This window comes from Myotis yumanensis, unplaced genomic scaffold (genome assembly GCF_028538775.1).
Source record: "Myotis yumanensis isolate MYYU_CA2020_CCGP unplaced genomic scaffold, mMyoYum1.0.hap1 SCAF_23, whole genome shotgun sequence".
Taxonomy (NCBI): Eukaryota; Metazoa; Chordata; class Mammalia; order Chiroptera; family Vespertilionidae; genus Myotis; species Myotis yumanensis.
Window position 1 is genome coordinate 8024408 of NW_027223774.1, and position 23509 is coordinate 8047916.

The 23509-nt window shown below is 61.0% G+C and overlaps 1 protein-coding gene across 2 annotated transcripts in view; it reads right to left on the reverse strand.

Moving 5' to 3' along the window:
* The window catches only part of LRRC4B (leucine rich repeat containing 4B), a 39705-nt gene that overhangs the window by 3743 nt on the left and 12453 nt on the right, over positions 1-23509 (reverse strand). Inside the window, exons 1-2 of one of the 2 annotated variants that reach the window (XM_070402168.1) lie at positions 18463-18648; positions 15953-16284 (exon numbers count right to left, since the gene is read on the reverse strand). In XM_070402168.1, coding sequence (XP_070258269.1) covers positions 15953-16249 — 297 coding nt within the window. In that variant the 5' untranslated portion in view covers positions 16250-16284; positions 18463-18648. Of the gene's footprint in view, positions 1-15952; positions 16285-18462; positions 18649-23509 lie in introns of those variants that run through there. The other variant, XM_070402169.1, reaches the window with a different exon arrangement.

Sequence of the window (23509 nt, forward strand, 5' to 3'; positions counted from 1 at the left end):
AGGCCTGGGAGGCAGTCTCACCAGATTCTCCTCTCTGTTCACCGAGCCGGGTACACTGAGGCACAGAAGTCCACACAGCCACTCGACTGCATTCCCGACGCCCCGTCAATGCCGTGGGGGACCCTCGCATTATAACATCAGGGGGAACGGAGAGCGCCGGAGAGCATCCTGTGTGGTCGCGACTTCGAAGAACTTAAAGAGGAGGCTGAGGCGTTAGGCGCCCAATCCCAGGCGGGCCGCCCCCTCCTGTGTGGCCTTGGGTAAGTCGCTGCCCCTCTCTGTGCCTCGGTGTCCTCCCACAGAAATGATGTTTAAATATATAAAATAAATATAAAAAATATATATCTTTGTTTTACTATGGTTGCAAATATCAAAACATTTCTATATGTGACACCAGAGTTAAGTTAGGGTTTTTCAAAATGCTGACACGCCGAGCTCAAAAGGTTCGCCATCACTGAACTGGGAGGTCGGGGTTCGATTCCTGGTCAGGGCACACGCCCGGGTTGCAGGCTCCGTCCCCAGTGTGGGGCGTGCAGGAGGCAGCCGATCAATGATTCTCATCATCAATGTTTCTCTCTCTTTCTCCTCCTTTCCTCTCCGAAATCAATAAAAATATATTAAAAAACACAACATATCCTCAGGTGAGGATAATAATAATAAAAAAGAAAACCCCAAAGAGGTGAAATCAACGTTAATCATGTGTTTATGTAGCCCACTCTCTCCCAAATATTATGATTTCAACATGTAATTGAGCTGAAACTGACGAAGGAGAGTTTGTGGCTCTTTTCACACTCAGCCTTCCAAAGCCCTGGCATGTGGTCCGGTCCACGCGATGGGCATGTGAGGCTGTGCAGGTTGCCAGGCGCTTCCCAGGCTCCCGAGCTGGGGGGCACAACCGCATTTTGCCCCCCCCCCTCCCGCCCCCAGCCTATGAAACAGGACTGCCAGGAAGGAGGGACCCTCGAGCCCTGAGCCTGCTGACTGAGGCCACACCGAGGCCCCCAGGGCAGCGACAACCAGAGATGGCTAGTCTGTCTGACACTTGCTGTCCCTCCCTCCCCCCGCCGAGCTGGCCCTCAGTCCGCTGACTCCCTATTGCGTCCCCTCCTCTCCAGTCCATGGCCTGGGCCCCCCGGACACCCGGCCCCAGGAGGTCTGTTCCTCCCCACAGTTCCCAGTCCCTCCCACTCACAGCCCCCCACCCCGAGCCCCCATCACTCCCAGAGCCCACACCTGCCGCAGACCAAGAGGACCGAGTGTGACGGTCCATCCCATAATAACACACAGTCCCTGCCCTGGAAAGCACATGGGCCTGGCATGACCTGCCCCCTCCCCTTCCCCCATCCTTCCCGAACCCCCCTCACCCCCACCCCCAGCAATTCCCTGAGCCCAGCACATCCCCCTGATGCCTCTGCACTTGCCCCTCCCTCTGCCTTCCACACCCCGCTCAGGGGTCACCTGCTTGGAGGCTGTCCTGGCCCTGTCACCCCCACCTGGACCCTTGCTGCACCAGCTGCCTGTCTGCTCTCTCTCCCCAGAGAAACCCCCCCACCTCTGGGGAGGCAGGCCTGGGTCTCAGCTTAGGTTCTGGGTTTCGTAAGCGAGTGAATTTGAAAGCAGCCCCTCTTGGAATCTCCCCATTGTGGGAGGGGGGGGTCCTCTTTGGCCAGAATTGGGGTCCATTCCCTGTGTGGGAACCAGATTCCTGGGAATTCGGAAAACAACCCGGCACCTGGCCTGAGGGAAGGTCCTTGGGGCCTCAGGGTGCAAGAGACAGATGAAGATACACGTGGGCTCTTAAAACGCTGGAATCTGGCCCGGCTAGGTATCCCAGTGGTTAGAGCTCCGCCCCGCTACACCAAGGTTGCAGGTTCGATCCCTGGTCCTGACACATACAAGGTCAACCAACGAATGCATAAGTGGAAAAACAAATCCATGTCTGTCTGTCTCTCTCTTTCTCCAAAAAGTAAAAATTAAAAAAAAAACCAAACTGCCGAGACCGGTTTGGCTCAGTGGATAGAGCGTCGGCCTGCGGACTGAAAGGTCCCAGGTTCGATTCCGGTCAAGGGCATGTACCTGGGTTGCGGGCACATCCCCAGTAGGAGATGTGCAGGAGGCAGCTGGTCGATGTTTCTCTCTCATCGATGTTTCTAGCTCTCTATCTCTCTCCCTTCCTCTCTGTAAAAAATCAATAAAATATATTTTAAAAAAACAAACAAACAAACTTTGGGCTCTTTAGCTTACTTTGAAGGCTCACAGAGACAAGGGGATGGACCTGGGATGACAGAGCGCAGAGGAGAGGCCCAGGAAGGGGCTGTCCCCTCCCCCTCTCCCCTCAAACACCACCCCCCTCTCCTGAGGCCAGGCCCACGCTGGGTGCCAGGTCAGAGTAACAGAGCAATCTCCATATACCGTTTTATTCTGCCAAGAAAGTAATGTATACGCATCCTGGCTGGGTGGCTCAGTGGGTTGCGCACCGTCCTGCATACCAAAGGGTTGTGGGTTCGATTCCCAGTCAGGGCACGTACCTGGGTTGTGGGTCTGGTCCCCGGTTGGGGTGCACACAGGAGGCAACTGATCCATGTTGTTCACATTGATGTTTCCACATCGATGTTTCTCTCTCTTTCTCACCCTTCCTCTCACTCGCTCTCTCTTTTTAAAAAATGATACAGCCACTTTGTTATTTTTATTTATTTATTTTTTTAAAGGGCCCTTTTTTTTTTTTTTTTAAATATATTTTATTGATTTTTTACAGAGAGGAAGGGAGAAGGATAGAGAGTTAGAAACATCGATGAGAGAGAAACATCGACCAGCTGCCTCCTGCACATCTCCTACTGGGGATGTGCCCGCAACCCAGGTACATGCCCCTGACCGGAATCGAACCTGGGACCCTTCAGTCCGCAGGCCGACGCTCTATCCACTGAGCCAAACCGGTTTCGGCACTTTGTTATTTTTATTATTATTATTTTTTAATCCTCACCCGAGGGTATTTTTCTATTGATTTTTAGAGAGAGTGGAAGGGAGGGGGAGAGAAGAGAGAAACACTGATATGAGAGAGACACGTTTGATTGTTTGCCTCCTGCACACACACCCCAACCCGGGCCAGGGAGCCTGCAACCAGGGTACGTGCCCTTGACCGGAATCGAACCCGGGACCCTTCAGTCCGTGGGCCTACGCTCTATCCACTGAGCCACACCGGCCAGGGCATCTATTTCTTTAATAGGCTTGCGCTTCCTCGAGCTTCCTCCAGTGACACGCTGGCTCTCAGAGCCCGAGAGACCTCAGCAAAGGAGGGGAGGGGCGAGTCGCTTCTGAAGCGAGCCGGCTGGGGGTGACAGGCCTAAGGGAGCTCCTGCCACCGGGGGAGGGGCCCCCCAGGACGTGGCTGCCGGGGGACGATGGGCAGCGCCCACGGCAGGATGGCCTGGGAGGCGGGAGGGCTGGAGAGACCCCTCCCCGGCCGTGGGGCTGTGCAGGAGGCTGGGGGGCTGAGCCCTGGAACCCGGCTCCGCCACGTGGGCCCCGAGCCTCGCTTCCTCCTCATCCCGTGACGGCCTGAATGGCACCACACGTCTGGAGCCCGCGTGTCGGGTCCTGGAGGCGCCAGCGCCCAGTGGTGCAGCCCGGAGTCCCGGGAAGGCCTGGGGGGGGGGGGGGAGGGCATCGTGACCGCGTACCCGTCTCACGTCACCTTTATCGTCGCCCTGTGAAATGCTGGCGGAGCTCAAAGCAGGCCTCGCTGCTGCTTCTGTTAATAATATTACACCCTAGCCAGTGTGGCTCAGTGGATAGAGTCAAAGGACTGAGGACAGAAGGGTCCCAGGTTCAGTTCCAGTTAAGGGCACATGCCCGGGTTGCGGGCTCGGTCCCCAGTAGGGGGCGTGCAGGAGGCAGCCGATCAATGATTCTCTCTGAAATCAATAAAAAGATATTTAAAAAAATAATTTTAAAATAACAGTAACAATAATAACAGGAGGGGGAGTCCCCATCGGCGCTGGTCACCAGGGAGAGGAGGAGCTGGGCCGCGAGAGCCTGGGCTCACGTTCGGACTGAGAAGCTGAGAACAGGGAGCGCTCTGGGAGGCGGCCCCTCGTCCTGTCCTGGTGACCTTGGTCAAGGGGGTTCCCGGGAGCCAGCGAGCCCATCGGCAAGCCCAGCAGGTGCACCGCCTCCCCCTCTGCCCCCTGCTTCCTTCTGGGGTCTCTGTTCTCAGCGTGGCCCCTCCGGTCCACCTTCCCAGGCAAGAGCAGGCCTGCAGCCCTGACCCCCGCCCCACCCGGGGCCTCCCCGCGGGGTCAGCAGGCCAGCCTTGCAGTTCTGTCCCTCCTCAATGTTTCAGCCCTCTTCCCTCCACCCCCGTGACCCAGCTCGGTCCACCACCTGCCTGGCCCCCAGCCTCTCCCCTCCATCCGTCCGTCCGTCCGTCTCCAGGGCCCCGCCACACCCAGGGCTGACCCTGCTCTGGCCTCCTCCACAGCCCTCCATGGCTGGCCAGTGCCCTCAGCGGCCATCCCCTGCCTGGCCGGGCCCCTGCCTGCCTCTCCCCTCCCCTCCGTACGATCCCGCACTTGCAGCCTCACTCCAGCTGCCCGTCACCAATCTCGGCTCCTGGAACTCTCTCACCAGGTCCTCCACCTTCGCATATGCTGTTCCCTCTGCTCAGAACGCCCTTCCCTTTTCATCTGCCCGGACACCTCCCCAGCACCCTCCCTGGCCTGTCCGAATGCCCCTTCTTCATCCACTGCCCATTTATTTACCGATCAAGCGACTCAGGAGCGGGTGGGAGGCCTGGTCTGTGGAAGGCACACGTGCCAGAGCCCCGGTCACCGCTCCGTCTCACAGCCAGGCAGCAGCAGAGCCGGGACTCGCCGCCTGCTGCCCCTGAATCTATTTTTTTTTATTTCTTTGATTTCCTATCCTCACCCGAGGAAATGCTTATTGCTTTTTAGAGAGAGAGAGAGGAAGGGAGAGAGAGCCATGGATGTGAGATAGAAACATGGACAGGCTGCCTCCTACACACCCCCCGCCAGGGATCAAACCTGCAACAATGGACATCCGCCGCCTCTCCCTCCCCCGCCACACGCCCTCACTCCAGCTACTTGGGGAGTGGAACCCGCGTCCGTTTGGGGCCGGGGGTGACACTGTAACGGAGCCGCCCGGCTGGGGCTCTCCTGCATCTGAGCACGGGGTCCCCACCCCGCCGGCCCACCCTGAGCCGTGGCGGGGGGGGGGGGGGGGGGGGTTCGGCTGCCCGCCTGTCCGTGTGTGTCTGAGCGCACGGCCCGATCCCTGCTCAGACGTCCCCGCGTGTCCATTTGCTCCCTTGACAGGTAGTCCCTGGGCGCCTGCTATGTGTCAGGCTCCACGCCGGGCTCTGGGGATACAGCCGTGGGCGAGACAGCCACAGCCCTCTCCCCGGAGCTGACCCCGGTGCGGGGAGAGACGCTGAGTGTGATAATGACACACCATCGGTGAGTGGCCATGGTGACCCGGGCTGCCCGGGCAGCAGGGGGGAGGCGGGCTGGGGCCCCTCCACAGCACAGCAGGTGGTCAAACTCTCTCTGAGGCCGGGCCAGGCACCCTGGTGGCCATGGTCACGGGGGGCGGGTGGGGGATGGACAAGGTGGGCCTGGTGCTTGGAGCAGACAAGCCCCTGGTGGCCTGACAAGCTGACACACCCCCCGCCCCCCCCCCCCCCGGCCCCCCGCTCCCAGCAGAGAAGCGGGGCCTGGGGTCCTGCCCCTGACAGCCGCCTGCCTGCCTGAGTCCCCTGGTCCCCTCACTCCTTCCCCCCATTTCCTGAGCCCACCCCCACCCAGGCCGGCTCTGTGTCCGTGTCAAGGGCACAGCACCTAATGGGGCTTCTCCCCGCTCATCCTCCAGCTCCCGTTGTGGTGAGCACAGGTTACTTAGGCTGGGAAAGAACCACTGCGTTCTGTTGGGGTTTTAAAGAAAACAAACGGCCAAGAAATCCTTCATTAAAATTTAACTGTGGTAGGAAAGTGATTAAGGGCCTCGTTCATCTTAAACACGACTGAGATACATTGTTTTTATATGTTTTGAATGCAATGAACCGGTACAAATTTCGCGAGCTTCGCTTTTGTGTTTTTTCTCTGTTAGGTTTTTTTTTTTTTTTTTTTTGCATTCACAATTTTAAAAATCATTGTTATTTTTCCAACCACTTTCACGGGGACTTCTCATATCTCCTCCTTCCCGGAGATAAGGGTGCGTCTCCCTTTCCAAGGGGGGCACCCCAAACCCCTAGGACCGTGGTGGGCAAACTGCGGCCCGCGAGCCACATGCGGCTCTTCGGCCCCTTGAGTGTGGCTCTTCCTAAGCCTTAGGAGCACCCTAATGAAGTTCATAACAAGGTACCTACCTATATGGTTTAAGTTTAAAAAATTTGGCTCTCAAAAGAAATGTCAATGGTTGTACTGTTGATATTTGGCTCTGTTGACTAATGAGTTTGCTGACCACTGGGCTAGGACATGGCTGGGGCCTGGCGGGCACCTCGCTCAGTGAGCCACTCAGGCCTAGACTGGGCCTCGAGGGCCTCCCCAACCTCCCGGGCCTCGCCGCCTCTACAGCCGCCTGGGCAGCGGGGGACAGGGCCCTGAGGACTAAATGAGAAGAAGCACAGATGGAGACAACACAGCCTTGTCCAGCGCCAGGTGGCCACTCAGAACCAGTGTCTCCTCCTTTAGGGAAGACCATTACGCTATTTCGGTCAATATCACCTCGCCTCGCCTCCGTCCAACAACAAATACTAACTGTCCCTGCTAGGAGGCCCCAGGCCATGCCCCAGCCTGGCCTAAGGCAGTGGGGTCAGGGGTCAGCCCTCCCAGGAAGGCGCCCCCTCCCCCCTGCCCCCCTGCCCCTCTCCTGCCTGTCTGGCTCAGCTCTCAGCTCTCACCTCCAGCTAGCGGTACTGCATGGACCGATGACGCTCGAACAACCGGGTCTGAGCTGTGCGGGTCCACGTGTAATGCGGGTTTTTCCAGTTAACACCTGGGCTGGTTTGGGTCTGTGGCTGGGAGCCCGCGGATGCTGAGGGCAGACGCTGCATTCACTGTTCCGCACCGTTTTCCACTTGAGCATCCGCGGGTCTGGGTGTCTGACAGGGGTCGTGGAATCAACTCCCCCATCTCCCCCCGGTAGATACCGAGGGACAAGCAAGTTTTGGGGGAGGCAAAGGTTATATGTGCATTTTTGACACTGGGCGGGGTTGGCGCCTTTGAACCCTGCGTTGTCCAGGGGTCAGCTGTGCTGGGTGCCTTCTGCCTGTCTCTCCGCCCAGCTTCTCGGGGGGGGGGGGGGGGGGGGCGGGCAGGGATGTGAACCTGGCCTGCTCACTGTGCTCGGCGCAGTGCCTGGCACACAGTAGGTGCTTGATAAGCCAATCAGGAACAGGATGGGTGCTGCAGGTGCACTAGCCGGTAGCAGGGCCTGTCAGACACGCGGCGGGGGGGGGGCGGGGGGGGGGGGCGCAGGGACTCAAGGTCTCAGCTGGGCTCCCGCTCAGAGCTCGTTTCCAGGTGGAGACGGGATCCAAGAGGAAGAGCGTGGAGCTGGGGCCGCGTCTGGGCCCAGCAGAGGGCGCCCCTGAGTGTGGTGTGGCTGGGACAGGTGCCTATTGCAAGGGGAACAGGGATGATGCGGTGGCTCCGGCTGGGGGTGGGGGAAGGGGAGAGAGACAGAGGCCAGGAGGCGGGGAGGGAGGTGGGTGAGCACCCAATGGGCATGGACGAGGCCAGAGCCCTGAGGGCTGTGCCCACGCAGCCAGGACTGGGTCACAGTTCTGTCACCAGGCGCGGAGCCCAGGGAGCTGCGAATTAGGGAGCATCAGAAGCACGTTAAGGAATCAAGTTCAAACAAAAAAAAAAAAAAGAAAAAAGAAAGAAATCAAGTTCAGCCCTAGCCTGTTTGGCTCAGTGGACAGAGCATCGGCCTGCGGACCAAAGGGTCCCAGGTTCGATTCCAGTCAAGGGCAAGTACCTCGGTTGCAGGCTCCTCCCCAGCCCGGCCCTGGTCGGGGCTTGTGCAGGAGGCAACCAATCGATATGTTTCTCTCACATCGATGTTTCCCTCTGTCTTTCTCTCTCCCGCTCTAAAAATCAATGGAAAAATATCCTCGGGGCAGGATCAACAACGACCACAAAATAATGAATAAATAAATAATTTTTTTAAAAAAGAGAAAGACATCAGGTTCAGCCTTGGCCGGGAGGCTCAGTGGGTTGTACGGTCATCCTTGCACTGAAGGGTTGCGGGTTCGATTCCCGGTCAGGGCACATACCCAGGTTGCGGGTCCAATCCCCACTTGGGGTGCATATGGGAGGCAACCGATCGACGTTTCTCTCTCACATCCATGTTTCTCTCTCTTTGTCCCTTCTCCTCTCTCTAAAAATCAGTAGAAAACATATCCTCGAGTTAAAAAAAAAGAGAGAGAGAAATCAAGCTCTGCAGCGAGCCTGCGGGGCTGAGTCCCAATCCCCTCGCTAACGGAGGCCTCCTGTACAGCACTCTCACTCTCCCTGCCTCAGTGTCCTCGTCTGTAAAATGGGGATAAGAATAGGGCCACTGGGGGGGGTGGGGGTGGGGGAGGATGTTGAAGTTAGCGGACCAGACCGTGGAACTAGGACTTGGAGCCATGGGGGGGGGGGCTGGGAGGGCAGGCGATGCGCTCATAGGGGGGACATAATTAGTGGGGGTCAGGGGTCTCCTGGCTCTCGGGGCCTCAGTCTGCTCAAGTGCAACGTGGGGAGGACACCCCGCCTCCCTCCCTGGGGCTGTCATGAGGCTCAGAAGCCACGTGGCTCTCCAGGACGCGGCGCTTCTGAGCTGAGCCCTGGGCCAGCGGTGACCGAGGCCGGTGTCCACGAAGTCGGGGGGCCGTGCACTCCGGGGAGGGGGGCTCGACTGGACGGGGCTGGGCGCTCAGAGCTGGCGCCTGCGGCCAGGCTTCTCCGAGCGGAGCAGGATGACAGGCGGCCTCGCTGTCGCCTCCTCAGCTGTGATCTGCTGGCGACCTCGGTCCCCAGGGCCACGGCGCGCGCCTGGCACATGGCGGTGCTGAGCACTCGCTGTCCAGGAAGGAGGCGGCGGGTTCCCGGTGATGGGGCGGGTGGTGGGGAGTGGGGTGGGGGGGCTGTGACCGTCCCCAGGTCGGTGACGAACCGGAGGCCCAGCGGCTTCACCTGTCACAGCCCCACTGTCCCCCGCAGTCCAGTCGGAGCGCTGCTAAGGTTGCTGGGTGGTCCCTGCGGTTGCTGTTGTTTAAATTAAATTGTAAAACAAATCGGGCCCTAGCCGGTTTGGCTCAGTGGATGGAGCATTGTCCTGTGGACTAAAGGGTCCCAGGTTCGATTCCGGTCAAGGGCATATACCTTGGTTGCGAGCACATCCCCAGTAGGGGATATGCAGGGGGCAGCTGATCGATGTTTCTAACTCTCTATTCCTCTCCCTTCCTCTCTGTAAATAATCAATAAAATATATAAAAAAAAAACAACAACAAAAAACAAATCGGGCATCGTGCTCGCACCCTTAGAAAACTCGATATTGCATCTGAAGCACTTTCCTGTGTCCGTCAATGTTCCTCCAACTCCCTTCTCAGTAGCCGCGAACCTCCTGTGAGATGCACAGCGACCCGCTTACCCATGACCTCCCGCGTGAGATGCACGGCCACTCGCTTACCCATGACCTCCTGCGTGAGATGCACCGCCACTCGCTTACCCATGACCTCCTGTGTGAGATGCACCGCCACTCGCTTACCCATAACCTCCCGCGTGAGATGCACAGCGACCCGCTTACCCATAACCTCCCGCGTGAGATGCACCGCCACTCGTTTACCCATGACCTCCCGCGTGAGATGCACAGCGACCCGCTTACCCATAACCTCCCGCGTGAGATGCACGGCCTCTCGCTTACCCGTGACCTCCCGCGTGAGATGCACGCTGCTCGCTTACCCATGACCTCCCGCGTGAGATGCACGGCCACGCGCATACCCATGACCTCCCCCAAGAGATGCACGGCCACTCGCCTACCGGACGCCCGTCATCAGACCCTGGTCCTGGCCCCACGGCCACCTGGGAAGGGACGGCCTTCCCGGAACACGCCCCCACAGTGCCCTGCAGCACCCATGCGTGTCTCCTTGGGATGGGCCGATTGCATCTGAGGGCAGGAGCGCACCCATTGCCAAGAGCTGTCACTCACCCTGTGCACATGGCCCCACGGGACCGAGGGATGCAGGGCAGCCGGCTGCAAGCCCCGGCGGATGGTGGATCGGTCCTATTAGGCTGAGTGCATGTCCCCTGAGCCACCAGTCCCCAGGGGCACATTCCAAGACACTGTCCACGCGGGCGCCAAAGGGGTCCCCAGGGAGGATTTGTGGTGGGAGCAGCTGGAAGTCTCCTGGGTGCCTGTCCTCACTTGGGGGGAGGGGGGAGCAGGGCGTGTGGGGGCGCCCACCAAGGGGAATTCTGCAGCAGCTAAAGCCACGGAGCAGGCAGTTGCGCGCGCGCGCGCGCGCGCACACACACACACACACACACACACACACACGCACAGCCACGTGGATGGCTCTTCACAACCCAGGCCGAGGGAAAACAGTGAGACAAAGAAAGCCATCTATAACGCAGCGTCATTTACATGAATTAAAAATACACGCACACAAAGCAACAATAAGCGCTTTCCAGAACACACACAAGCAGAGACCCGCAGTAAACAGATGAGGGTGGCTGGCTGCGGGGAGGAGGGGCCGGAGCGGAGGAGGAGCAGGCGGTGCAGGAGGAAGGAGCCTGCAGCCAGGGCCTCACCTGGAGCAGGAGCAGAGCCCAGGGGTGGGGGCTTGCCCCCGGCACCCCCCCACTCCCCCAGCCCCCACCATGCCCAGGACACCGAAGGCCTGTCCGAAGGCCTGTCCGTGGCCCGGGCTCCCACGCCCAGTCCAACTTCAAACAGAAGGAGGGGCCTCACTGAAGGCCGGTGATTAAAAAAAAATGATCTTTCCCATGAAGGCATTCAAACCACCACCTCCACACCCCCGTCCCTGCCGTTTCACAGCAGGGAATTTAACTCTCCCCAAGAGTAAACCATCATCCCAGAGAGAGGCCCCGGCCACCTGTGCACTTGGCGTCGTCCGCCATGAAATGGTGTGATTTCATTTTTTTTTTAGTTAATCCTCACGCGAGGATATTTTCCCATTGATTTTTAGGGAGAGTGGAGGAGAGAGGGAAAGACAGAGAGAAACATCCATGTGAGAGACACATCATCCATTGGTTGCCTCCTGCACGAGCCCCGACCAGGTACATGCCCTTGACCGCAATCCAACCCGGGACCCTTTGGTTCGCAGGCTGATGCTCTATCTGCTGAACCAAACCGGCTAAGGCTCTTTTTTTTTTTTAATTCGAAAAGAAAGAAATGGGTTTCCTAACCCCAGCCTATAGCGCATGTGCCGAGGACGTGCGTGGGGAGTGTCCCTGGAGGCTGTGGAGTTTCACTTGGCTTGTCCTGTGTTTTAGCTGTATTTTCTAGTGTTTCTAAATGAATTTACATTCACTCTGTAATCAATAATTTAAAAATACACTTACAGAGGCACAGAAAAGAGCCAGCAAGGCTTTTAAAACAAAAGCTGAGCAGCAGTTATTTATATCTAGGTGGTGGGACTAGGGGTGGTTTTTAAACTTTTTTATTTGTATAGTTAAAGAGTTGTTATTTTTTAAAGCTCCTCTAATTGCTCCCCAGATGGCCCCACTCCCACCACCTGCAAGGTGCCTACTAAGGGGGCCAAATCTACCGCTCTTTAAAAAGAAAAATCCTTGCCCTGACTGGTTTGGCTCAGTGGATGGAGCATTGGCCTGCGGACTGAAGGGTCCCGGGTTCGATCCTGGTCAAGAGCATGGACCTTGGTTGCAGGCACATCCCCAGTAGGGGGCGTGCAGGAGGCAGCTGATGGATGTTTCTCTCTCATAGATGTTTCTAACTCTCAATCCCTCTCCCTTCCTCTCTGTAAAAAATCAATAAAATATGGTTTTAAAAAAAGGAAAAAAGAAAAAAATCCTCACCTGAGGGTGTTTTCATTAATCTTTAGAGAGAGGAAGGGAGAGGGAGAGACAGAGAGAAGCATCGATGTGAGAAGGAAACATCGATGGGTTGCCTCCCGCACGCGCCTGACTAGGATTCGAACCTGCAGCCCAGCTACGTGCCCTGACGGGAGGGAATCAAACCTGCGACTGTGCACAGGACGACGCTCCAACCACTTGAGCCGCACCGGCCAGGGCCAGCACCCGCTCTGGTGGGCGGACACCCGCCACCCTCCGGGAGCGGGCAGTGTCAGGAGCCGGTGGCCTCCAGAGTGGGGTGCAGGAACCCCGGGATGAGAAATGAAGGTGTTGGGATTTGGACCCAAGAAGGGAGCCCATTTTTGTGTGCCTTTCCTTTTTCTTTAAAAAAAATATTTTTATTGATTTCAGAGAGGAAGGGAGAGGGAGAGAGATAGAAACATCAATGATGAGAGAGAATCATTGATCGGCTGCCTCCTGCACGCCCCCCACTGGGGATTGAGCCGGCAACCCGGGCAGGTGCCCTGACCGGGAATCGAACTGTGACCTCCTGGTTCATAGGTCGACGTCAACCACTGAGCCACGCAGGCCGGGCTGTGTGTGCCTTGTCATGTCCACGGTGCAGGGGTGCAGGAGACTAGCGAGACGTACACATGAACTCACGTGTGTCTGCGGGGCACATGTGTACTCTGACAGGGATGTGGATCCAGAGGTTTGGAGGCCGGTGGCCTGGAGGCGAGGTGACAGGCACATGAGCAAGCAGGTCCCAGCAAAGGGGCCAGCTCAGGCTTAAAACCCCGGGCCGTCCTCTCTCTCTGCCTCCCTCCCTCCCAGCTCCCCTCTGCAGGGAAACCCGGCCATTTCCACGTTCAGGGCAGACCCAGAATCAGTCCCCTAGTCACCGCCTCGCCTCGACCAGCCTGTCTGAGCCTCCGCAGCTCTCCCGGGTCCGCGGCCTGTGCCAGCGCCTCACACACCCCCTCAGAGCCCGCCCGGCCTCTGCCACAGCCACCCCGGCTCCCTCTGTCACCCCAAGTCCTCACTGTGACCCCAAGGCCCAGTGGGCTCTGTGTCACTGTCCCCTCTCGGCCCCCTCCCCCCAGAAGCCCTGCTGGGAACGCCCTTCCCCAGATGCCCGCAGGCTCCCCGACCTCCTTCAAACCTGTGCCACCTTCACCAGCCTCCGGGCCTCCCTGCCTCCCTAGCGGTGCCCACCGCCCCTCCACCCCCCACTCCTTCCCCACACCCTTCGGTCTGTGTCTCCACCGGCCGTGGGCTCAGGGAGGCAGGGCAGCCTGGAGTTGGGCACCGATGTGTCCCGAATGCCCGGGACACAGCCTCCCACACAGAAGAAAACCAGGAGGCTTTAAACAGGTGCGTTTAGGGCAGGGCTGGGGGGCTGGGGGGCTGGGGGAGGGGCTGCCACCCAGAGAGGAGGGTGGGGACCGGGAGGGGGCTTGCCTGGGGGACCAGGGCAGGGGGACTAAGTCCTCAGCGCTGGAGAGTGACCGGGAGGCTGGAGAGGTGGCACCCGCCCCGTCCTGCGTCCTCAGAGGGGTGTGCCCCGAGCGCCAGGTGGGCGGGGCACTGGAGGCGGGAAGGAGCTGGGCGGGTCTGTGCGGGCACCCAGAGCAGGCCTGGCACCTGGCGCTCAGCAGCCGCCTGTGGGACTGGACTGTTGGTTTGGTGAGGCCCCCCAAAGAGAAGAGGGGGCACTGCCATGGCCTTGGGCTGCGGCCCGAGGGGACTCAGAGCTCCTCCCAGCCGTGCCCTGGGGCCTGTGGACCAAATCCACAGCCCTCGGCTTCTCAAAGGCCATGGCCCGCCTGAGCCTCACTGGCCCGCTAAGCGCCATCCCTGTTCATGCATTGCCGCCCTCCTAGGGCGGAAGGCAGCGGGCGGGGACGGGCTGCGCAGGCCTGGGACAGACGGCATCTGCTGACCATCAGGCAGGGCAGGTGTGCGGTGACAATGGAGTCAGAGTGTCCCCCCTTCAGGGGCTGCAGCTGGAGGGACGGAGGGGGACTGGGAGGTGACTGGGGAGGCGCCCGGAGCAGAGGACACAGTCGGTCCCGCAGGAGGTGGGGGGGGGGGTGGGGTGCGCGTGTGGCCAGGCCCGATGTTCCTGGACCCCGACTGGCTTCCTGGTCCAGGCCCCACGGCCACCCGGGAAGGGACGGCCTTCTGGCCCAAGGCAGCCCCCGGTGCTGCCTGCCTCACAGCCCTGGTCCCAGGTCCCCAGGACAGTGTGGAGGGTGGGGGGGGGGGGGGTTGTGTGGGGGGGGGAGTGGCAATTCCGGGCCTCTTCCCCCTGGGCATGTGGGCTGGGGGGGGGGGGGGGAGAGGCTGCAGGGGGCCGGGGACTGAGGACACCTCCGTGTTTTGTTGAACAGCATCTAGAAAAACTTACTGGTAGGAGGTGTTCAAAGACGACCCAGCCTCTATTGCTGCCTTCGAAAAGGAAATGCTCGCTGGCCGTAAATTCACTGAGAAGTGGGGTCTATGCAGACACAGGCGGGCGTGCGTTAGCCAAATGCGAATGAACTCGGGTTGAAATCCTAGGAGTGGAACCTTGAGCCGACACCTTTGGAACTGTGGGTCTCAGCCAGGGGCGAGGCCCCCCAGAGTGTGTGGCAATGTCTGGAGACGTTCTGGGAACTGGGGGTGGGTGTTACTGGTGCCTAGTGGCCAGGGATGCTGTTCAATGCCCACAGCACCCAGGACGCCCCCACAGCGCCCAGGACGCCCCCACAGCACCCAGGATGTCCCCACAGTGCCCAGGACGACCCTCACCATACTCAGAACCCCCCCACGGCACCCAGGACGCCCCCACGGCGCCCAGGACACCCCCACGGTGCCCAGGACGCCCCCACGGTGCTCAGGACGCCCCCACAGTGCCCAGGATGCCCCACAGCGCCCAGGATGCCCCCATGGCACCCAGGATGCCCCCACGGCACCCAGGACGCCCCCATGGCACCCAGGATGCCCCCACGGCACCCAGGACGCCCCCACGGCACCCAGGATGCCCCCACGGTGCCCAGTACGCCCCCACGGTGCCCAGGATCCCCCCACGGCGCCCAGAACGCTCCCACGGCGCCCAGGATGCCCCCACGGTGCCCAGGACACCCCCATGGTGCTCAGGATGCCCTCACAGCGCCCTGGATGCCCCCACAATCCGGATGACCTGGCCCCAAGCATCGACAGAGCAGAGGAGGGACCCAGTTTCCAACAGGCACATGTCTCCCCAAAGCCTCACTCAGGGCCCACCTGAGTCACAGTCATAATTAACCAGGTGGCAACCGCCCCGTCTGAGCACCAGTCGCGTGCACGGCGCCAGGCCCAGGCGCGGGCTCAGAGCTCCCATCCTCACTCCAGCCCCCACACCCGCGGCGGTGAGGGCTCGCCGGGGCCCGGACAACCAGGAAGATTCTATACCCTTGACAAGGTGCAGCCCATCAGCCTCCCACCAGCCCCGCGGGCAGGGGCTCATCCCCTTTTCCCAATGAAGAAACAGGCACAGACCCTGCCACCCTGGGCCCAGGCCGTGCAGCAGGTGGGCCGCACAGACCACAGACGGGGCCAGCCCGGCCTGTGACTCCGGGGCCAGGCCTGTCCCACTGTGCGAGGCGTGGGTGGTTCTGCCCGAGCCCAACAGCCTGGCGCGGAGTCAGGGAGCCGGTGCTGAGGAGGCCCAGGTGCCCGGCTCAGGCTAATGGGGTACAGGCAGCAGCTCCCAAGTGCCCAGGGGTTGCCCTGAAGAGCCGGTGGGGTCACTCTGAAGGCCCTCGCCCACGCAGGGAGTGGGGACTGGCCACCCCCTGTCCCCCCCTGTGCCCCCCCATCCCCTCCCGCTGTGCCCACCCGCTGTGCCCACCCCTGCCGGCGGCCGGGCTCACCTGGATGCCGTTTTCCTGCAGGTTCAGGTACCGCGTGTTGACGGGGATGCTGGCCGGGACCTCAGCCAGGTCTCTCCGCGTGCAGATCACCCGGCTGGCCTGGTTGCTGCAGGAGCAGGCCGCGGGGCACGAGGTGGCAGGCGGGGAGCCCCCTCCGGCCGCCGACGTCAAGGCCACGCCACCCCCGCCGGCCCCCAGGGGTGGGGAGAAGAGCCAGAGGAAGAGCAGGGCCCCGTGGGGCCAGGACATCCTACCGGGCGGCAGTGGGGGGCACGTGGAGCCGCAGGCGCGCGCCATCCTCACTGTTCATGCTCCGAGTGGGCGCCGGGGGGCTGTGGGGGGAGAGAGAGGAGAGGCTCAGTGAGGGGCCCATCTGCCCCCCTGACACCCAGCTCACGGCCGCTGCTGCCCCGGTCCTCATCTCCCTGCCCTCATCTCATCCATCCTCTCCCTGTTGGGGAGATTGTGCCCATTTCACAGAGCTGAAAACTGAGGCCCGGGAGAGGAAGTGCTTGCCCAAGGCCACTTGGCCAGTCAGTGAAGTCAGCCAGATTCAAAACTTAGTTCTCGCCCGGCTGGCGTGGCCCAGGGGTTGAGCATCGACCTATGAACCAGGAGGTCACAGTTCAATTCCCGGTCAGGGCACATGCCTGGGTTGCAGGCTCGGTCCCCAGTAGGGGGCGTGCAGGAGGCAGCGGGTCAATGATTCTCTCTCCTCATGGATGTTTCTCTCTCTCTCCCTTTCTCTCCCTCTCCCTTCCTCTCTGAAATCCATAAAAAGATATTTTTTTAAGAAAAACTTAGTTCTTTGCATGATTTCAAAACGGTTGATAAATAGGTAGAGACGGAGAGAGAGACAGAGGAGACAAAAGTGGCAGAGGAAGGGGGAAGAGCCCAGCGGGAGGGCTCCCATCACCCACCCACCCCGGCCCCCTGGCTGCCTGCACGACCCCCTGCGAGCAGGTTCCAGTGTCCTGTCCTGTCCCCTCCCCTGGCCTCTCCCCCCTTACCACCCCCGCGTGGCCAGGCACCCAGCTCCACGCTGCTCCCAGCAGCTGCAGGGACTTGAGTTAGACTCACAGGGGAACCTGAAGGACCGAGAGGTGCCGGACAAGGAGCAGCGATGGGTGAGGCGGGGGCTGGGGTGGGGAGTGGGAGGGTGGGGGTGGCCGGGAGGAGGCTGGAGCCGGTGCTGGTGGCCACGGCGGTGCCCAGCCGGCCGGTGCTGGGCCCGGGAACCTGCGCCTGAGTTCTGGGGGGGGGGGCACCCCCATTTACATAGACAAGAGAAGGAAAGGAAGACAAGCGGACAGTAACAACAGCAGGGACAACAGTGATAAAACTGGCGGGGAATTCTGAGTGAGCCCTTTCCTCGCAGACACCGGAGCCTCCTGGGGCCCGTTGGAGGGAGCGGTTAGGGGCCGTCTGTAGGTGAGGACCCTGAGGTGCCAGGGGAGGAAGCGGCTGGCCCAGGCCTGGGGCCCGTGGGGGAGGGCGGAGGGGCTGTGGCCCGGGTCCCCCCTCGGCTCCCAGCCCCTAGCGCACTGGGGGACACACAGATGCACCCATGCCCGCAAGCCCTGCTCTCCCAGGCGACCTGAGGTCCCCCGCCGGCCACCGCACACTCATCACACCCCCAGCAGCAACGGGCACGCCCTCGCACGCGGCCTCAGGCCCAGGACACAGGCCCCCACGCACATGCGCGCACATCCACTCTCCCCTTCCGCAGTTCCCTACATCGTTTCAACTCGGATGAGGAAGCCTGGGCGTTTGTCTGTGCCGGAGTGTGTGTGAGAGCGAGAGGGAGACAGAGGGACAGAGACAGACAGAGGGACAGAGAGACGGACAGAGAGACAGAGGGACAGAGACAGACAGAGGGACAGAGGGACAAAGACAGAGGGACAGAGAGATGGACAGAGAGACAGAGGGATGGAGAGACAGACAGAGGGACAGAGAGACAGACAGAGGGACAGAGAGATGGACAGAGAGATGGAGAGACAGAGGGACAGAGAGACGGACAGAGGGACAAAGACAGAGGGACAGAAAGATGGACAGAGATATAGAGGGACGGAGAGACAGATGGACAGAGACAGACAGAGGGAGACAGACAGAGGGACAGAGAGAGGTTTGATTGTGTCTGTGCCCGAACTCATTTTTCTGCGGGAGGTGCCGGGGTCCTCGCCCCCCCAGTGGGAAGGGGAGGCCTGTGCCTGTCCTTGTCCGAGCCCAGGGCACTGGTTCTTCCTCCTACGAAGACTGGCGCCGACCCAGCCCACACCCTCTGAGCCGGGCCGGGAGGCGGGGGACCAGCGGCTGGGATGCCTGGAGCCGCAGCAGCCGGGCCCAGGCCTGCCTCCCCGGCTACCTCCTCGCCCGCCGCGGTCCCCATCTCTCCCGCCAGCAGCCGCATCCCCCATCGCTGCCTCTGCATCTGCAGCCCCCCTCCCTCCAGCCCGGCCACCTCGTCCTTGTCCCCCTCCCACGGCACAGAGCACAGCGCGGACACTCACCCTGGTGGCTCGGCTTCCGCGGGGCCTCTCCCTGCACCCCAGGCCCCCCCCCCCACATGCCGCCAGCCGCCGGGGCTCTGCCAACCCAGTTCTCTGGGGTTTCGTCCAGGTCGTGCTGGGGGGGGGACGCAGGGGCTTCCTGGTCTCCCCGCGCCCCCCCCCCCTCCTTGCCTGTCGCCCTTCCCACCCCAGGGGGCGGCTGTCTAGGCCGCGGCCTCCTCCCCCCCTGCGGGCCTCCCCTGGTCCCTGCCCCCACTCTCACCTCCGCCTCCACTCCCCCCACCGACGGCCTCTCTCCTCTTGGTTCGGACCCCACCCCACTGCTCCCCCAGCCCCTCTGCCTCTGGCCCGGCCCCTCCTCAGGCCGCCACCCCTGCCGGGCTGCCCCTCACTGTCCTGCTGCCCCTGGGACCTCGGGCCCCCCCTCTCCTTCCTCCATCTGAGCGGTCCCCGTCACCCTCTCATTGTCCGGAAGCCCGTCTCAGTCAGACTCTCTGTCCATCTGTCCGTCCGTCCGGGTCTGGGGCCGGGCTCTGCCTGGCTCTTTCTCTGAGATTACAATTTCCAGTCACACGGCAGTGCAGAGCCGGCTGAGCTCCCGCCTCCCCTCCCGCCGCCTTTCTCCTCCTGGGCGGGGAGGGCGCCTCTGCTCCCTCCTCCTCGCCCCTCCCTGCGCCCAGAGGCCCTCCTCCCCCCGCTAATCAAAGGCCCCGTTATCTAATTAACCCATTGGGTCTGGACGGCGGGAAGGTCGGACGCGGGGGGAGGACGCTGATGGCTGGGCTGCCGGGAGGGGGTCTGGGCCGTGCCAAGCCTGCCTCATGGCACACACAGCCTCCTGGCTGCATAAGCAGGCCGACCCCACCCTCCCAGCGCGGCCGGCCAGCCCTCTGCACCCAGCCCAGCCCAGGGCAGGCGGCCTCCCGCAGGCTCCTGCAGGCTCCTTCCGGGACCCCAGGGGCTCCCAGAGCCCCCGCCATCCGCACAGCCATCCACCCCATGTGCCGGGAACCGGGCCACATCGCAGACGCCCGACCTGCAGCCGAGGCCAGCCCGCTCGAGCCCCAGAGAACCCCGTGCAGCTCTCCGGACCTCAGCCACCACCCGATGCCGCCTCCTGGTTCATTTCTGCAAAATGGGCAAGGAGCGGCTTTTGTCCATTTGACTCACCCATCCATCCATTCTCCCTCCATCCTCCATCCTCCATCCATCCACTCATCCATCCATCCATCCATCCATCCATCCATCCATCCACTCATCCATCCATCCATCCACTCATCCATCCGTCCATCCATCCATCCACTCATCCATCCATCCATCCACTCATCCATCCATCCATCCATCCATCCATCCATCCATCCATCCATCCATCCACTCATCCATCCATCCATTCATCCATCCATCCATCCATCCCTTCATTCATCCATCCATCCATCCACCCATCTGTCTATCCATCCATCCACCCATCCATCCAATATTTTTCTGAGTCCCTGGTATGTGCAGACACTGGTATAGGTGCTGACAAATGCCACCTCCACACTCAAGACCCAGGACAGACACAGACCATAACAGACAAGTAGCAAGAGGAGCGACACCGGTCAGCGCCAGGGCCTGGGTTTGAACGCTGGGGCTGCGTTCACGCACTGTGTGGCCTTGGCCAGTGACTTCACTTTTCTGAGCTGCAGGAAAATGCTGTGAAACGAGGAGAAGAGTATCGATCTCACAGGGCTGTTAAGGGCCTGATTAGCTACCTGCTCAGGAAGTGCCTCCACCTTTGGGAGACATGCGGACCCACCATGGCCCTGGTCCGCCGTCAACCCCCCAGGGATCAGAGGAGCCTCCTCGCTGGTCTCCCCACCTCTACCCTCGCCTCCCTCCCAGTCTGTTCCCACACCAGCTGCAACCAGAGGGTCCCTCCTGTCTCAGCAGCCTCTCCCAGGTCCCTCTCCCAGCCAGGCTGCTTCAGCTCCCACCTGCCTCTTCCTGTTTCCAGAACAGGCTGTGCACTCACCTGCCCCAGGGCCTTTGCACATGCTCTTCCCTCTGCCTGGGCCTCATGTCCCCAGCTGTCCCTGACTCCTCTCAGGTCTCTGCTGAGATGACCCCTTTCCCGTGAGGCCATCCTGACCACCTCCCACCACACAGTTCCCCCACCTGCCCCTCTCTGCTTTATTTCTCTGTATAACCTTTTCTCAGCATCTCCCTCTTGTAAGCCCACACACGCGAGTGTGCGCTCCCCCAGGGCAGGGGCTGTGTCTCTTCCGTGCGTGGTGAGTTCGAAGCCCCTGCACCGGAGCCTGGCACGTGGCAGGTGCTCAGTGAACATCAGGAATGCGGTGTCATCGCCGCGAGCCCATATTTCTCCCGCTTCCCCGCATCCCTCACGCAGTCGCACCGAGGCACGCCCGCCCCACAGCCCCAGCTCTGCACTCCCAGCCGGGGACGCACTCAGAGCTGCACACCGCAGGCTCACACCTCACATCCTCGATCTGAGGTCCTTCCCATCCCAGGAGGCCTGCCTGGCGGAGGCGGCGCGGCCAAATGCCACAGACACCGCTGCCTCCGGCTCAACCCCGTGGCCAGGCCATGGTGCCACCCGCTGGCTCAGTCTCAGACACTATACCCGAGGTCCAAACTGCGGGTGCCCAGTGCACCCCGACCGTGCCATGCCCTGAGGGAGCTACGCCCTCCAACACCCACACCAGGAAGGCTGGCTCGCCCTCCTCTTCCCAGCACGTCCCCAAAGCCAGGCATCCGTCCGCATGGGACATGTGTGACACCTCCGACGACACCGCCACCGATCACAGTGACGTCAGCCGCTCACCTGCACTGACCAGGCCCCGCTCTGTGGTCCCCCATCTGCCCTCTGAGCGGAGACGGCTATTGCCCCATTTCACAGATAGGGAAGCTGAGGCACAGAGGCAAGGCCAACACACAGAGGGGCCCCAGAGACCCCCAAGCTTATCATGATGGCCACTGAGGCCCCCTGGGGGGCGTGTAGAACAAGGCTGCCCCTGTCCTCCCACAGCCCACCACCCCAGGATGTGATAATGTCACCCCTGGCCCACCCCTGCTGGCCAAAGCTCCGTGACCTCCCTTCTGTGACCCTCGCACTGGCCACATCGACCAAACACCTGCTCTGTGCCTAGGAACATGCCACGCGCGGCCCAGGCCTCGGGCCGCTGGCTTCTCCCCGGGGCCCTAGGAGAAGGGGCCTGTGCTTGCGCCCATTTTACAGATGGAAAAGCAGATCCGGAGGGCGGACGGCACGGGCCGAGGGTCACCCAGCCTGCACGAGACAGCTGGGATTGTACCCCAAGGCCAGAACTGGGCCAGGTCCCCCAGTGCCTCCTAACCAACGCCCCGCCCCCCGGAGAGGCCTCAACGCCAGCACCTGTTCTCCACCCCACCGGTGCCAGGCAGATGCAGGAGGCCCGGAGAGAGGAGGTGCGGGAGGCAGGAAGGAGCTGATTGAGGCTGGGGAGTTGGGGAGGGCGGAGAGAGAGAGTCAGGAGGCAGGGGAAGAGAGAGGTGCAGGGTGTGAGCTGAAACCCAGGGGAGGCAGAGGTGTGAGGTGTGGGGTGAGGCCTGGTCCTCCCAGCCCGAGCTCTGAGAGCTCAGCAGGCTCCCTGCCTGACAGCACCCAGGCAGATGGCAGCTGGGAAACTCAACTCGGGGATGCAGGGGAGGCGGGGCGAGGCGAAGAGGGAGGCAGGGAACTGTCTCATCGGGGGCGGGCGAACTCATTTCTTCTGGGGGAAGTTCAGAAGGTGAGAGAAAAGATAGGGAACGGACTGACTTCACAGCAAGAGGGATGGAGGTGAGATCTAAAGAAGAACTTCCCGACCGTGCCGGGTGAGGGACAGGGGCAGAAGCGGAGCCCGGAGCCGCCAGGGTGGTGAGACATCAAAGCCAGGGAGCGCCGAGCACTTCTCTCTCCACAGCTGCCTGTCCTGTGGGCAGGGCCGGGCTGCCAGGTGGGAGGGGGAGGGGATGGGCAGCGCAGGCTGGGGGATGGACGGAACCGCTTCACGTGTGTGTCCCTCAGCGCCAGCCCGTGTCCTAAATACTTTTAAAATAAAAGCCAACCTCCCTGGCTGGGGTGGCTCAGTTGGTTGGGCGTCGTCCTGTGCACCAAAGGGTGGCCAGTTCAATTCCAGGTCAGGGACCAGGTTGTGGGCTCCATCCCCCCCGTGGGGAGAGGCGGGAGGCAGCCAATCGATGTTCCACTCTCACATCGATGTTTCTCTCTCCCTCTCCCTTCCTCTCTGTCTAAAAAAAAAAAGAGCCTCCATAAAAATTATTTTCTAAAAAAACCCACCAAAACCCAGGTCTGCTTCATTCCAAATCTCACAGTGGGGGTTGGAGGGAGACAGGAAGAGGTTAACCAAAGAACGTATATGCATAACCTCTGGACACAGACAGTAGCCTGGGGAAGGCCTGGGGTGGGGGAGGGGGCATGGGGTGGAGGGGGGCAAAAGGGAGAAAATGGGAGACATCTGTAATACTATCAACAATAAAGAAATAGCCCCGGCTGGTGTGGCTCAGTGGGTAGAGCGTCAGCCTGCGGACTGAAGGGTCCCGGGTTCGATTTCAGCCAAGGGCACATGCCCAGATTGTGGGCTCGATCCCCAGTGTGGGGTGTGCAGAGGGCAGCCGGTCAGTGATTCTCATCGTTGATGTTTCTCTCTCTCCCTCTCCCTTCCTCTCTGAAATCAATACTACTAATAAAAGACAATAAATAAATAAAATAAAAGGAACCCCAAAGCCCTGAGAATGGACAGGCCCCTAACATTTGAGCTCGGAGATCCTGGGAAAGGGCGGCCCAGGCCCCTTCTGGCTGCTGCCGGGGACGCAGGAACGCAGGGCTCTCAGCTCAGGCAGCAGGCCCGGCTTCCCAGCGGCAGGGGTGGGATGGGGAGGGGTGGCTTGCTCCCAGGAGGCGCTGACTGGTCATTTATTTGGTCTTTCTATGTTCAGTTAACAAATATTAGTACTGAGTGGCTCCTGGCCCTGCTCAGGCCACAGGCCTCCTGAGGACACACAC